Here is a 17,626-nt window from a genome sequence, read left to right as displayed (position 1 = left end):
AGCATCAAAAGAAAAAGCAAGAGAAACAGAGAGGACAATCTCCACATCTTCAACACATTGTGTTCTTTAAACAGACAGGCCCTATCCTCATCAGCTCCACACATGTCCATTATTGTCTTTCTCTCTATTACTTGATTTGTCACTTGTTTGTTTCTTTCCATTACTTACATAGTTCACTTTTGGACATAAAAACTGACCCACAGTAAAAGTGAAAAGGATGCCCTTCAAAGGCTGCATTTCTTTTGTGTTCCTTTTCAACCTGTGGCATGGAAAACAACTTCAAACCAGTCTATGGAGTGATGACCCAAACAACATGCAGAAATAATTATGGATAAGCTAAATTTAGAGGAATTCAACAATGGTGTGAAAATGGAGGAAGAACTATAAACAATTTGAGATACATTGATGATATAACCCTGTTGGCAGAAATAGAAAATTTAAAAACTTATAACCTTACAGACGAAAGTGAAAAAAATTGATCTCTATTTCAATATCAAGAAAGACCAAAGTTATGACTCCAGATGAATGTGGTACAGTTTGTATAAAGCTGAATGAAGAGGGGATAGAGAATGTGGAGGATTTAACTTTTCTAGGAACCAAAATCAGAGTGGAGACTGCAGTCCTGAAATTAAAAGATGAAGTGCTATGATGACTATGTCCCTAATCTGGAGGATTAGCTACCAAATACAGCTTAGTCCATGTAATCATGTATTGATGTGACAGCTGGATACCGAAACAAGCAGACAAGAGAAAGATCAACACTTTTGAGCTCTGATCATTAAGCAAAATTTGATCAAAAATGTAATTATGATATGTTAAAAAACCAGTCTCATTTTACCTACTATTGAAATTACAAGCTTAATGATTGAAGCTATAGAGGTTTATCAATTTCTGTAAAAAGTTTGGTCTAAGACACACTGTGTTTATATGCTGTAAAAAGTTCCCTAAGTATCCTTCGGAACTATTTATACAGCCCATGTGGAATTCATTACCAATGTGGTCTATGAATTAAATTTAAAGGATTTCTTTATTTTACTTCTTTTATTTTTTACAAGTTGCTTTACATCGCACCTACACAGATAGGTCTTATGGCGACGATAAAAGACTTTCTTGCAGTTTTAATACAATTTTGACAACCTGTAAACAAATCAAAATTAATGATGCTTTAAGTTTGTCTCCTTTTTAACTGTACATGCTCCATTATTTTGTGTGCTTTTTAAAATACCATTTCATAACATAACTTTATTTAATTGTAAACTTTACCAGTCTCGACAACCTCAATTGTAGGGAAAGCAAAATAAGGATCTATGGGAAAGCAAATAAAAAATACGGCAAAAACGTAATAGTGAAACAGGTCACGAAGAAATCTTTTTACAGAATTAGCTACCTTCACTGAAGGCAGTATGTAATGGAAAGGTAACAAACATGTATATTATTATACATCATTCATGTTTATCCTCTTTGTGTGTGATCTGTCCTTTATCCTATCCTCATCCTTTGTAAAATTCTTCAGTATGACCAATCTTCCTCTTGGATCCACAGCCATACTGAAGAGTAAAGATGAATTAGCTGAATTTTTGGAAGCATATTTCAATTGGTAAAGATATGATGCATGAGTAGTGTTGAGAAATATATGCAAATGCATATTAAGAGTACAAGGAAAGGTGTTCAAATCACAATTAAAATTTGCTTTACGTCACACTGACACAGATAGGTCTTATGGAGACGATGGGATAGGAAAAACCTAGGAGTAGGAAGGAAGTGGCCGTGGCCTTAATTAAGGTACAGCCTGGTGTGAAAATGGGAAACCAGGGAAAACCATCTTCAGGGCTGCCGACAGTGGGGTTTGAACCCACTACCTCCGGGATGCTAGCTCACAGCTGCACGCCTCTAACCGCACGGCCAACTTGTCCGGTAAGAAGGGGTTCATTGCATTTTTTTGAAAAATGGCGATCTTTACTCCTTCTGCTGATTTCCAATTGAACTTCTTAGTGGACAACTCCATCTATGAAAGAAGGAGTTCCCTCCATAGAAATGAGTTGATGAAAAAAGAGCATACAGGGAAAGAAGGGGCTCATCGACATATCTGCAGGGGAAGAAAGAGCTCATTGTATTCTTCTCGTGCTCAGTGTATGAGTAGAAGTCTTGCTAAGCAGAACAGAAGCACTTTATTTGAAAAATTGAAAACATAAGGAGAAATCAAAAAGTAATGTGAATTTGAGGCAATTTGCTTTGACTGTGGGAGAAATTTGGCTGTTCCTAACGTCTCCATGAATGATGTCTACTACAGGAGACAGTTATCTGTGTTTGCATTTAACTTCCATGTACAGTCCACTTCTCAAAGTGTTCTTCACACGTATCCGGAGCACGAAGGCAAAAAGAGAAGTGACGATGTATGCTCCTCGTTGCATCACTTCATCTACATCCGTTCTAATGTAATGTCAAACGTAAAGAATTTCACCTTGTTTCCTGGCACGGCAAAAGCCCAAGAGCTTATTATCATGTCTACAATTACCAGCCGTGAAAGCATCAATCTAAATTATTAACACATTGACGACGGGTGCCGAACGGAGGTTGGTACCCCATACAAGCCTCCAAGAAAGAAATTACACTGCAGCACTCAAACTACTGTAACTCTAAATGTATCCGAGATATCGACCTCAGACTTGGAACATGTACTCACTAGGTTGCTTCGTAGCCTGTCCACTGTGATACTTTTCAAAGAAATACCATTTGTGGCTCCATTAATTGCCTTTCTAAGCACAGTGTAGTATGAATGCCGTATTTGTGTAATTCGTTAATTCATTGTCACTCGGTACCTATTATAACTGGTCCTATATAATTAATCACAATTATCGATAGACGTCGGCAACTGAATGCGCCACGCCCTGTTGACATCGGCATGGGTGCTGCAGGAATTAGCTCTACATATCCGACATTATTTTGTTAAATACATGAAGGTTTAAAGAAAGAAAGATGCAGCAATAACTTATAGACGTGCCAACTTTCACAAGTCAAAAATCAGGAGAATTTTGCAGCATATCCCGACATGTTACGACACAGCATTGATGACATAACTTTGAAGAATATTTACACATTATACTACTCAATTATGTAATTTATCTTATTAATACTGAAATACTGCACGTATCACACAACTATTTATTGTAACTGCCTTAGACCTCTTCATAAATTTCTGAACTAGATTTATGCTCAAAACATTGGCCTTCTTGAACGGATTTAAAGGTTTAATTTTTTCCACAATTCCTTTTCCGGAAGCTTTGATATGAAATGAGTTTTTGTCCTTGTAAATGTGCTAAACAATAGCTATATGGAAATGATAAAATAAAAAGCATTACGTTAGAGATTCTGTCATCTGTTTTGCCAGAGCCCACTGAACAACAATTCTCTCCAGCTATTTACAGGAGGAGGGAAAATCTGGAATTTTTAAAAAATACAGGAATATTAAATCTTTCTCAAAATCGGGAGATAAGTCTCTGCGATCAGGAAAGAGGGAGGAAGGACCAAAAATAGGGAGTCTCCTGTTTAAATCCGGAGAGTTGGCTCGTCTGCTTATATTCCATGACTACACAGTTTGGAACTCATAAACTAGCCCATAATTTCATCAATAATGAAGAAAATACAAGGTGCATAAAAGTGAGAATCCTCGTAGCCCGTCACCTACTGCCGGCTGTCACCTACTGTCAGCTGAAAACTACGAGAATTCTCAGGGCTCATCACCCATGTGGGACATCAGATAACAAATCTGCATATAAATGCTGAAATAGTGTGTCGCCACATAGGGCATGTTGCCCTTACACAATAATTCTCGGCGTGTAAGAACACCTGTGTATATACAAAGTTTTCATGGTTACAAAGATCGTACAATAAAAAATACATCAACACTAAATTCTACGATCCCTCTACTCCACGGGATGATTGAAAGTAGTTCAAATTATAGCCAACAGATAGAACAAGCAGCTACAAACCATACCTGTGCGTAAAAACGGATATCTCTGGGACCCATCAACAACCGCTGGCCGTAGTACTACGGAGATCTCCGGTGCCAGTCATCAATGTGTAATAAATTTCACTCTCTTATGAAAATGCATACACCGTATTTACACGAATAATCCCCGCAAGGCTAATTTTGAAAAAAATATGCCAAGATTGACCCAAATAGAACGCACACCCCAATTTCGTGCCTCAATTTAAAAAAAAAGTGTATTATTCGCGCAAATACTACTATCCGTATTTACGCGAATAATCCCCACCACCAAATAATCCCCGCACCCTAACTTTAGGAAGGCTGATTTTGAAAAGAAATGCCAACATTGAGTCAAATAAAACCCGACCCCAATTTCGTGCCTCAACTTTTTAAAGAAATATGCGGATATTATTCGCGTAAATATGGTACATGCTTAAAAATTACAGCCTTACACATAATTTCACATTAACTGCAGACAATGTAATGAAACTTGTCACAAATATATCTCAGAATACCATTTACGATAGTTTAAGCCTACTATCAGTTATTGTTTTGTGTCAGTGTTTTCCGGGCTTGTAGACCATGGTCCAGGAGCACGTGATGGTCCCGACATTTCACCGAAGACTGCATTCAGCATTATCAAGGTTCCGACTGACTTCGATAGCAGCGAAGCTCACAGTGAAATGGAGTGGTGTTGCAATTCCACCTCATTATATTGTGCAGGCTACGTTGCGCTGCTCGCCTGTCGGTCCGCCATGCTGGAGGGGCGGTCGCTGATTGGCTGTCCTTCGGTCAAGGACTGAAGCATTTAGGAGCTCGATGTACGTTGACCAGCCTTGGTGGAGACAGGCAACTGATCACCCATTGTGTTTCTGGTCTGCCGTGGCTATCGTGTCCTCCAGGATTTATCCAATGATTTGTAACGCCAGCCACGAAAGCCTCAACTGCTATATAGTTATTGTTTTGTTTTTACCCAAACATATTTAGTAGATGATCCTATTTTACTCAACAATTTTGGTATTCCTTTCACATATTGATAAAACTGTTGACAGGAAATATCTTTGAAACTATTGAAAACTTAATTGGAGCCCCAGGTTTGAGGACTGGGTACAGGGTAAGTGCCGCCCACCCTTGTCAGAGGGTTTGCCGTATATGGCAGGGTAGCAATATCCACATGAAATTATCATTACTAAATAATTATTATTCCTGTAACTGAAGATCACAATCGTAAACTGCAATCGATCTACCCTGACATCTAGTGGGTGGATTGTTACTTTGGTTACTGCTTACTGTTTGAATTTTAAGGATTAGCAAAAAACTTGGAAAACCCCAACTTTTTTTTCCTATTTGCTTTACGTCACACAGACACAGATAGGTCTTACGGCGACAATGGGATAGGAAAGGTCTAGGAATGGGAAGGAAGCGGCCTTGGCCTTAATTACGGTACGGCCCCAGCATTTGCCTGGTGTAAAAATGGGAAAACACAGAAAACCATCTTCAGGACTGCCGACAATGGGGTTCGAACCCACTATCTCCCGGATGCAAGCTCACAGCTGCACGCCCCTAACCGCACAGCCAACTTGCCCGGTCCCGAACATTTTAATCTGAAAAGAAATCCCAGGCAGACATCCTTTTTAGTAATGAAAAACAGGACATGTCCAGGGAAATGAGAACATATAGTAACCCTATCGACAGCTGGTACCGCCTTAGTCCGAATAAACACGACTATGAAGAGTATCCAATATGTTTTCTTACGATTAATAATTTGAATATTTCATATATTGTTAGTGTTCTAGTCCGCCTCTGTGGTGTAGTGGTTAGTGTAATTAACTGCCACCCCCAGAGGCTCAGGTTCAATTCCCGGTTCTGCCATGAAATTTGAAAAGTGGTACGAGGGCTGGAACGGGGTCCACTCAGCTTCAGGAGGTCAACTGAGCATAGGGGGGTTCGATTAGCACCTCAGCCATCCTGGAAGTGGTTTTCCATTGTTTCCCACTTCTCCTCCAGCCAAATGCTGGGATGGTACATAACATAAGACTACGGCCACTTCCTTCCCTCTTCCTTGTCTATCCCATCCAATCTTCCCATCCCCGAACAAGGCCCCCCGTTCAGCAAAGCAGGTGAGGCCACCTGGGCGAGGTACTGGTCCTCGTTCCCTGTTGTATAACCCAAACCCAAAGTCTCACGCTCAAGTATACTGCCTTTGATCCGGTAGAGGAGGGATCCCTCACTTAGTCCGAGAGAAAAACCAACCCTGGAGGGTAAACACAATAAGAAGTAAAAGAAGAAGAAGTGTTTTGTTTTTCACATATCCTATACAACAGTAAGCTTGCAGACTCAAAGGTTTTAGTACTTATATATACCGAGCTCGATAGCTGCAGTCGCTTAAGTGCGGCCAGTATCCAGTATTCGGGAGATAGTGGGTTCGAACCCCACTGTCGGCAGCCCTGAAGAGGACTTATATAAGTGCATATTTGGGCATTTTATAGGGCATAGTTTGCACATAAATCTCAACACTAGTTAAGAGATAGGCTTCGCTCCATCTACTGAGAGCAAGATTGGAAATCCCACTTTCTGGAGCATAGGGCTTTCAATTTAGAGCATCTTCTAATGAACATTCAAGAAATGAAAGGAAGCATTTCTTTTTCATTATAAAGGGAAGGAATTAACAGAGAAACTGATAACCTAATTACGGAGGTCGACTGATAAGTAACGGCAATCGTATTATAACTTCCAAAATTGTGCGTGAATGTGGTTAAGTCTACACCAGTATCACTCTCTCCTGAATTCCATCACTGACTAATTAACTACGTGTGCAAAATTTAGTGAGATACTGGTCATGCTCCAAATGTAGAAGCGTAGCAGCTGTTGAACTGATGCAGAGTGGACATCCCATGTTTGCTCACACAGAGGTATCAGTGGTCCTTAACATAAGACAGGCATTGGAATGTGCAGGAATTATACACACAAATAGATATTTCTGTGTTGACAGTCTTCCGAATGCTCCAACGGACTTGCAGATGTACACAACTTTTATGCAGAACAGAACAATTATTTATATTTATTTATATTTCAACTGCCCCGTGCCATTCGGTCCCATACAGAGACCCAAGTTGGTGCTAACATTGAACAGCACATTCCAGGGGCCTTTACATATCTATAATGAATCTATATTGCTGCTGTTTTGCTGGAAGATATAACGCAGTTGCCATGACTTACAAAATGACTCTCGTAATTGATGAGATGAGATGGAAGGACTGTTAAGGATATTTAACTAATGAAGAAAGAGACATCTCGCAGTTAATGAATGCTGATAAACATGACAATTCCTCCTCTCCCCCAGATAGCAACATTAACAACAGACAAGTATTCTGTTCAATATCAATTTGGGTCTAAGACATCCTCATGTAAGAACTATTCATCTCACTTTCTGGAGTACAGGGTTTTCAAGTTAAGAGAATTATCCTCTAAAACAGAGTTTCCCAACCGGTGGAATGTACAGTATACTCCTGCGATTGGTGGAATGAGATGAAGTCTACAAATGAAATCCGCAAATATTAGGAGCATGGCAGAGCAACAAAAGAGACAAACTATCTAACATTTCAGAAGCAGAATTACGAGTTAAAATTTGTTTAGAGAAATTGCAACACTTGTCTTGAAGGTAAACATTTTCAAGATCTTTTGAGCCTGATTTCAAGAAAATAAATACATCAACGCAAGCTCACTGATCTCATTAGCAATGTTTCCAATGCCTAGTGATCTGTGTAATAATTATTACAGACTTCTCAGATAACACAAATATTATTATTAAGACTTTTCTTTTTACATACTTAATCAATATTTAATGTGAAATAATACTTGTTTCCATGTAACAAATATAGTACAATTATCCAAATTTAGTAGTAGTATTTAAAAAAATAATCTGTGTGGAGGCAGCTGAGGGAGTGTCCGGCTGATAACGGCACCCAGTGCAAGCCTGATTCGGTTGAAATTAATTCAATTTTATTTATTTCACACTATGATGCATTGCCTTCCCTCCTGACTCAAAGAGTAATTACTTTTTGCACTGTTTTATTAGAAATAGTATCCGAATAGTTGAACTCAGTTTCATAGTAATGCACACACATATAGAGAGGTTATGAGCCAGAGAACACCTTAACCAGCGGCCAGATGATATCAGCGAGGTAAGATTATCTGTTGTATATTTACATTAAACGTACTTCTTATTCTTGAAGAATAATGCCACAGACTCGAGAACAAAATTTCCTGATGGTCACTTTCTGAACATGAGTAGTTGAGTCATAAGACAGATACTATTTTGAAAACTAGGGGAACAATTTATAGAAATAGGTTTAACACAGTGACAAGGTTGGGAAATACTGCTCTAAAGTTAGTCCGTACTACAGAGAGATGAACACACGCACAGCAACACAGTGTTCACATCCCTTTAAATGATGAAGCTACATTTCAATTAAATATTCACAAACTTCAATATAAAATTGTTTGACTAGAATGATATTTTATCAATCAAAACATCCAGAGACTCAACTTTACAGTTGACATTAATAATGATAATGTACAATAGATTATTTACAAATTATTGTCCAAGTGGTCAGCAACAAAATACACAATAATTACTATCATCATACAGAAGTTTCGTTGTTCTCTTCAATTGATACTGCTAGTGATGTTGGTCTCCCATCTTTATCACCCACACATAAAACTTCATCGTCGGCTAACTTCCGATCAGGTCTAAGTTTGGATTCCAAAAAGCTGCGATACTTGTCTGGATTTCTCTTTAATGGGGTGCGACTAGGACTTGATTTCCGGCTGTTAGGATACGATTTCAGTAGTTTTGCTCTGGAAAGACAAGTGATATAGCTTGTTACATTTATAAAGGTTTTTTAACTAATACAGTACAGTGGAACTCAAATATCATTCAAATGTATACATTAACTTGAGAAAAGACTGCGTGAGGATTAAAATGTCATCAAACAGAACACAGACAATGAATCGAGGTGACTTGAACACGAACAAAGCTTGCATAATATTCATAGAAAATACAATACCTTTCATAGGCAAAGTTGAAGAATGTTTCAAACATAATCAAAATAAACGTCGTGTTCCATACATATAGTTCGTGTTGAAGAGATGTTAAGTACAGAACAAAAATGGCCAACCCGACATCAGTGGGATCCGAACCCACAACCTCCCAATCTGTAGCTTAGATCCTTTCCAACAGAACAAATATGACCTAAGCCACCATAGCTCAATTGGTAGAGCAACCGATGCAAAATTGGCAGGTTGTGGGTTCGGATCTGTACTTAACATCTCTTCAACATGTATTATATGTACGGCACATGACATAATAGGTTGAAAGTTCATTTTGATTACAATGTGGTCATGAAAATTCAGTATTCATTTTAAACATAATCAACCAAAAGTTTGTCTACATCAATTATCATTTTTATTTACTAACAAGTCACTTTTGTGCAACTTATAAGAGCGGAACATTCCAAAGAAAACTAAACACAAAGTATATTAAAATAATGAACAATGACCAATTAAGTTTATGAGTCATTTTCTAAACACTGTAATAACTTTTAGCCCAGATTTCAAGATATTCACTTGATGAATTAAATACTGTATATCTCTCACAAACATAACCTATGTTAATTTACATTACTCTGGTTTTTATAAAGTGCCAAGTATGAGATTTATTTGCTTTGATTTGATCAGTGAGCAATGTATTAAAATGATTTTGCTTTAGAATTTACAACTGTCATTAGTCATTACTTTCAACTAGTTCACGTCCATGGGGAACATCCAAGTCACGAGGTTCAGAGCGCTCTAGCAGGCTTTCCTGAGTTACATGTTATAATTCTCAAAACAAAACCAACGAAATTTGGCTTAAAAACGAAATTAAATCTTTATACAGAAAGAAGTCCCTTTTAAACTTACAACTATACAGACTACACTTATCGGCGTCTCAATTTCTAGCCCCTATAGAACGGAATTCTTTTCAATTGCATGTAGATTACAAATTAAATATCATCCTAAATAAGAAACAAATAACGTTAGATAAAAAAACTCGCCTTTTTAAAAGAAAATCAACTACAGTCACCTAAAAGGCAAGAAGATAGAAACAAAAAGACTCCTCCTTTCAACAACACACCCGCCGTAATTAACTTAACAAGTACGATCTTTTCAGATAAAGAATTAGATCTCTTAAATAAAGGATTAAAACATAATTGGCCGAGTATACATAAAGAAAACAATATCATCCCCACCATAGCAGAAGTTGAAACGAATATCTCAAAACTACCTTTGGAATTACAAAATGATACTAGACACGAAATAAAAAAGAAACTACCAACATTAACTGAGGGATTAAATAAAAATGCTAATCTTAACCATACTAAATTAATTAAAGACATAAAAAACAAAATAAAAGATAACAATATAATAATAACTAAAGCTGACAAAGGGGAAACTACTGTTTTATTAAATAAAAAAGACTATATTAAAAAACTGAAGATTTTTTCACAAACGAAACTTACACAGTAGTTAATAAAGATCCCACAATAAGAATCCAATGAAATTTAAAAACATTATTAAAGAACTCTTCATTTTTACTAAATGAACAAGAACAGCAAAAACTAATCCTTATGAACCCTAATACTCCCACAGCAAGAGCCTTACCTAAATTACATAAGAAAGATATACCTATACGTTCAATCATCAATTGCAGAAATAGTCCAACATATAAAACCTCAAAATATATCCACAACTTTCTCAAAAATCATTACATTTTTAACAATAAATCCCCAATAAAAAATTCTGTTGATTTCTGTAATATTTTAAAGGATTTCACCTTACTACCCAACCACACTATATGCTCCTTCGATATTACTAACATGTATTCTAACATACCAGTCAACAAAACTTTAAATATTATCAAAAACAACCTGACTAAACACAGTAAACTTAGCAAACTCGAATTAGAAGAATTCTTAAGACTCCTAAACTTTGTTCTAGAAAACAACTACTTTACTTTTAATGGTAAAATCTACCATCAAGATGGCCTAGCCATGGGAGATCCTTTATCCAGCATCTTAACCGACATCTATTTACATTCTTTAGAACATAATAAAATTTCTAATATAAAAGGCCTTAACTTGTGGCTTCGATATGTAGATGACACATTCATAATTATTGATAAAGAACTCAATAGCAGTACTGATGTTTAAAATTTTTTAAACATCTTAGACCAAAATATAAAATTTACCAAAGAAAACGAAATCAACGGATCCTTAAATTTCTTAGACATTACAGTAACACGTAATAATGATAACTTTGACTTCCAAATTTATAGAAAACCTACTCACACCTAAACAACAATAAAAAATAATTCATTACACCCAAAATCCCATAAACTAGCTACCTTTTACAGCTTAATTTACAGAGCCTTTAAAATCCCTCTCTCACCTAAAAACCTAAAAACAGAACTCAATTATATTTAAAAAACTTAGCAAAAAATAATGGGTATAAACTAGAAACAATTAACAATTTAATCAACAAAATCAAACTCCAATTAACAACAAAACTCATCCCTGACAAACCCAAAAAGAATAAGTTTATTACATTCACATACAACAATCCAAACGTTTACCAAATTTCAAACCCCATAAAAAACCAAAACACTAGCATAACCTTTAGAACATCCAACACCAAATGTAGGATGCTAAATGGTTTACTTTGTCACCTATTCAATACATATATGTATGTACTTAACATCCCTCCATACATATATGTATTGAATCAATCAATCAATCAATCAATCAATCAATCAATCAATGAATCAATCAATACTGATCTGCATTTAGGGCAGTCGCCCAGGTGGCAGATTCCCTGTCTGTTGCTTTCCTAGCCTTTTCCTAAATGATTTCAAAGAAAATGGAAATTTCTTAAACATCTCCCTTGGTAAGTTATTCCAATCCCTAACTCCCCTTCCTATAAATGAATATTTGCCCCAGTTTGTCCTCTTGAATTCCAACTTTATCTTCATATTGTGATCTTTCCTACTTTTATAAACGCCATTCAAACTTATTCGTCTACTAATGTCATTCCACGCCATCTCTCCGCTGACAGCTCGGAACATACCACTTAAAAAAAATAATTGAAAAAGAGGTTCAACCTATTCAATTGAATAGGGTGAACCTCTTTTTCAATTATTTAATTTTTTAACGTTAATACTTTCAATACGGAACAATGAAATTTTTATCTTTAAATACATACCACTTAGTCGAGCAGCTCTTCTCCTTTCTCTCAATTCTTCCCAACCCAAACATTGCAACATTTTTGTAATGCTACTCTTTTGTCGGAAATCACCCAGAACAAATCGAGCTGCTTTTCTTTGGATTTTTTCCAGTTCTTGAATCAGGTAATCCTGGTGAGGGTCCCATACACTGGAACCATACTCTAGTTGGGGTCTTACCAGAGACTTATATGCACTCTCCTTTACATCCTTACTACAACCCCTAAACACCCTCATAACCATGTGCAGAGATCTGTACCCTTTATTTACAATCCCATTTATGTGATTACCCCAATGAAGATCTTTCCTTATATTAACACCCAGATACTTACAATGATCCCCAAAAGGAACTTTCACCCCATCAACGCAGTAATTAAAACTGAGAGGACTTTTCCTATTTGTGAAACTCACAACCTGACTTTTAACCCCGTTTATCAACGTACCATTGCCTGCTGTCCATCTCACAACATTTTCGAGGTCACGTTGCAGTTGCTCACAATCTTTTAACTTATTTATCACTCTATAGAGAATAACATCATCCGCAAAAAGCCTTACCTCCGATTCCACTCCTTTACTCATATCATTTATATATATAAGAAAACATAAAGGTCCGATAATACTGCCTTGAGGAATTCCCCTCTTAATTATTACAGGGTCAGATAAAGCTTCACCTACTCTAATTCTCTGAGATCTATTTTCGAGAAATATAGCAACCCATTCAGTCACTCTTTTGTCTAGTCCAATTGCACCCTTTTTTGCCAGTAGTCTCCCATGATCCACCCTATCAAATGCTTTAGACAGATCAATCGCGATACAGTCCATTTTACCTCCAGAATCCAAGATATCTGCTATATCTTGCTGGAATCCTGCAAGTTGAGCTTCAGTGGAATAACCTTTCCTAAAACCGAATTGCCTTCTATCGAACCAGTTATTAATTTCACAAACATGTCTAATATAATCAGAAAGAATGCCTTCTCAAAGCTTACATACAATGCATGTCAAACTTACTGGCCTGTAATTTTCAGCTTTATGCCTATCACCCTTTCCTTTATACACAGGGGCTACTATAGCAACTCTCCATTCATCTGGTATAGCTTCTCCGACCAAACAATAATCAAATAAGTACTTCAGATATGGTACTATATCCCAACCCATTGTCTTTAGTATATCCCCAGAAATCTGATCAATTCCAGCCGCTTTTCTAGTTTTCAACTTTTGTATCTTATTGTAAATGTCATTGTTATCATATGTAAATTTTATTACTTCTTTGACCTTAGTCTCCTCCTCTATCTTGACATTATCCTTGTAACCAACAATCTTTACATACTGCTGACTGAATACTTCTGCCTTTTGAAGATCCTCACATACACACTCCCCTTGTTCATTAATTATTCCTGGAATGTCCTTCTTGGAACCTGTTTCTGCCTTAAAATACCTATACATACCTTTCCATTTTTCACTAAAATTCGTATGACTGCCAATTATGCTTGCCATCATGTTATCCTTAGCTGCCTTCTTTGCTAGATTCAATTTTCTAGTAAGTTCCTTCAATTTCTCCTTACTTCCACAGCCATTTCTAACTCTATTTCTTTCCAGTCTGCACCTCCTTCTTAGTCTCTTTATTTCTCTATTATAATAAGGTGGGTCTTTACCATTCCTTACCACCCTTAATGGTACAAACCTGTTTCCTCAACAATTTCTTTAAACCCATCCCAGAGACTGTTTACATTTTTATTTACCGTTTTCCACCTACCATAGTTACTTTTTAGAAACTGCCTCATGCCTGCTTTATCAGCCATATGGTACTGCCTAACAGTCCTACTTTTAAAACCTTCCTTTCTATCACATTTATTTTTAACTACCACAAAAACAGCTTCATGATCACTAATACCATCTATTACTTCAGTTTCCCTATAGAGCTCATCTGGTTTTATCAGCACCACATCCAGGATATTTTTCCCTCTGGTTGGTTCCATCACTTTCTGAATCAGCTGTCCTTCCCATGTTAACTTATTTGCCATTTGTTGGCCAGGCTTCCTGTCGTTCGCATTTCCTTCCCAATTGACATCTGGCAAATTCAGCTCTCCCGCTACAATCACATTTCTTTCCATGTCGTTTCCCACATAGCTGACTATCCTATCAAATAATTCTGCATCCGCGTCAGTACTACCCTTTCCCGATCTGTACACTCGAAATATATCAAGTTGCCTATTATCTTTAGAAATGAGCCTTACACCTAGAATTTCATGTGTCTCATCTTTAACTTTTTCGTAGCTTACAAATTCTTCTTTCACCAGAATGAACACTCCCCCTCCAACCCTTCCTATCCTATCTCTACGATACACACTCCAGTGCCGTGAGAAAATTTCTGCATCCTGACAAAATAAACCATTTAGCATCCTACATTCAGTATCTTCAATAGGGACAACAATGATTTTTATCACTTGCAAATCCAACACCAACCAAAAATCACAACACAATCCATTCAAACAACAACATTTACACAGGTTCAGGCATATACAGACTCGCATGCACACAATGTGGCGCCTCTTACATTGGTCAAACAGGCCTAAGCTTTCAAACTAGGTATTTGGAACATTTTAATGCCATCAAACACAACAAATTCTCAGCTATGAGTTCCCATATGAAAGAAACAGGACATCATTTCACCACTATAGATCAAGACCTCACAATTATTAAAAAAGTAGATAAAGGAATATTAATGAATGAATTAGAAAACATCTATATATTTTTAGACCAATACTATAACAAAAATCTAAACCTCAATGACATAGCTGAAGTAAAAAATCCATTATACAAAATTTTACCAAAATTAGTACAATCACTAAATTTAAATCAACAAAACATTCTAAATAATATTAAACTAATAACTTCCAAGTCCCCATTAATTTCAAAAAACACAACTCCTGCCCTACCCCTACCCACAACTCAACCACTACCAAGAACTCATAAACTTAACATCCCTCCTAACCCCCCACCTCCACCACATCAACCTCCCATATCATCACACCGTTATAATACCAGAAGCACAAGTAACAACTACTGATTAACTCTATAATCTCATACTTTTAATACTAAATTCTCCTCCTCTTTACAGACTTCTAACCAAAATCTCTGTTAAAAAAATTAAAAAAGGTAAAGGAAAATTAATTAATGAATTTGAAAACATTCTATATATTTTTAGTCCAATACTATAACAAAAATCTTAACCTCAATGACATAGTTGAAGTAAAAACCCATTATACGAAATTTTACCAAAATTACTGCAATCACTAAATTTAAATCAACATTACATTCTAAATAACATTAAATTAGTAACTTCCAAGCCCCCATTAATTTCAAATAACACAACTCCTGCCCTGCCCTGTCAAAAAAAAAAAAAAATTTAACACCCCCCCCCACAGCATCCATTTCCCATATCCTTACACCGTTATATTACCAGAAGCACAAGTAACAAATAACAACTACTAATTAATTCTATAATCTCATACTTTTAATACTAAATTCTCCTCCTTTTTGCACACTTCTAAGCAAATCTCTGTAAAAAAATAAAATAAAAAACCTACTTACCATCAAACACTATCCCACACTCTTACGTACTCTGAAAGGACTAAACTTACCTTTATATTAAAAACAAAAAAATTCTTTGCTTCAAACTATTAATGCTACAATTTGATTTTATTTTTTATTTTTTATACCATCAACCCTTTACAGAACACCTTTTAGCGAAATTAACTGAGTCCTTATTGAACTTTATAATTTTAGATGTTTACTGCCCCACTTTCCCTCGCTCCCGCATCGTATTTCAAGAGGAAGGCTAATTTTTCTCCTCACAAAAGATAGACTATAGACTGGTTCTAACTTATATTTGAATTCCACTTGATACTGATGATATCGTTTCTCTTTATTTTGTTCTAAGAATTGAACTCATTTCCCGTTATCCGCCAAGACCAATAATTTATAAACTTAGCACACCGCTTCGACCCTCTCCTCCATTAATCTCACATCATCTATAACACTAGTAACTTAAATATCACTCATTTCAACGCTACCATAGCAACTATTTAATACTATTACAATTGAAAATAAAATAAATTACACATAACGTTTTCTCTCCGAATCTTCTTTACGTCAACCAATTTCAACGTTAATAAAGAGGTAAGTGGTTTTACACACTTCGATTTCTCTTTAAACTCTCCTTTCATTCAAATTCATTCTTTAACACGTAAATCTCCTATTGTTACAGACTTCAGTCCAAACTTCCCTTACAATTCTACACAAGAGACTACAGCCGTTCCTTCCTGCTAACATTTAACACAGCAACTTACCTTCAAGCACTCTTCTTCTCTCATGCTTCTAGAAAACTACAGTTTTATCACTTCACATTTATTATAAATCTCACTTGATATGATTATTATAGTGACATTCAATCTGTTTAAGATCCAAAAGTTTCCTCTAGTGTATAAACTCACGCCTACTTGTATTTTAAACTTCAGTAAGGCCTCATTTCAAGAATTTCTTAACTATATTCAAGAAAGTGTATAATTTTACGAATATTTGTATTTTAGACTTCATTAAGTCCTGATATTAAGAATTCCATAACTATTGTCAACCATTTCGCACATTTCCAAATTTCCTTCACATTCATATGTAAGTTAATTACAATCATGTACCTGATTAATCAACTTTCAGTTTGAGATTAAGGCTAAAGATGCCCATAATTAAAGGGCAAAACATGTCCCTATAATTTTATTTAATTCATTATCTTTTTTATGTATTGAGCAGGTGGAAAAAATAAACTTTAATATTTATTTGACTTCTTCCCTGAGTTACCGCACAGTCTAGCACTGCAAGTTGCTAATGCACATAGTAAGCCAGGAGCAATCACTGAGGGATATTTTCATTTATGATGGATTTAATGCCGTGAATTTCATACACAAAAGTGAATCAAATGATACCATAAAAGAGGACGTTATTTCTAATGATATTATACATGTTAAATTACAGAAGCTTTTTTTTTTCCATTTGCTTTACATCGCACAGACACAGGTAGTTCTTACTGCCGACAATGGGATAGGAAAGGGCTAGAATCGGGGAGGAAATGACTGTGGCCTTAATTAAGGCGCACCTCAGCATTTACTTGGTGTGAAAAATGATTAAGCCAGGCTGAGTGGTTTGGACGTTTGAGGCGCTGGCCTTCTGACGCCAACTTGGCAGATTCGATCCTGGCTCAATCCGGTGGTATCTGAAGGTGCTCAAATACGTCAGCCTCGTGTCTGCAGATTTACTGCCATTTAAAA

At 36.2% G+C, this 17,626-nt stretch overlaps 1 protein-coding gene across 1 annotated transcript in view; it reads right to left on the bottom strand.

Moving 5' to 3' along the window:
* Positions 1-7,806: 7,806 nt before the first annotated feature.
* The window catches only part of LOC136872063 (protein C1orf43 homolog), a 47,344-nt gene continuing 37,524 nt past the window's right edge, over positions 7,807-17,626 (bottom strand). Inside the window, exon 4 of the mRNA XM_067145920.2 lies at positions 7,807-8,848. Within this exon, the coding sequence (XP_067002021.1) occupies positions 8,632-8,848 (217 nt within the window). The 3' untranslated portion in view covers positions 7,807-8,631. The remainder of the gene's footprint in view (positions 8,849-17,626) is intronic.

Source organism: Anabrus simplex, chromosome 4 (genome assembly GCF_040414725.1).
Source record: "Anabrus simplex isolate iqAnaSimp1 chromosome 4, ASM4041472v1, whole genome shotgun sequence".
Classification (NCBI taxonomy): Eukaryota; Metazoa; Arthropoda; class Insecta; order Orthoptera; family Tettigoniidae; genus Anabrus; species Anabrus simplex.
This window is presented reverse-complemented; position numbering and strand designations above follow the sequence as displayed.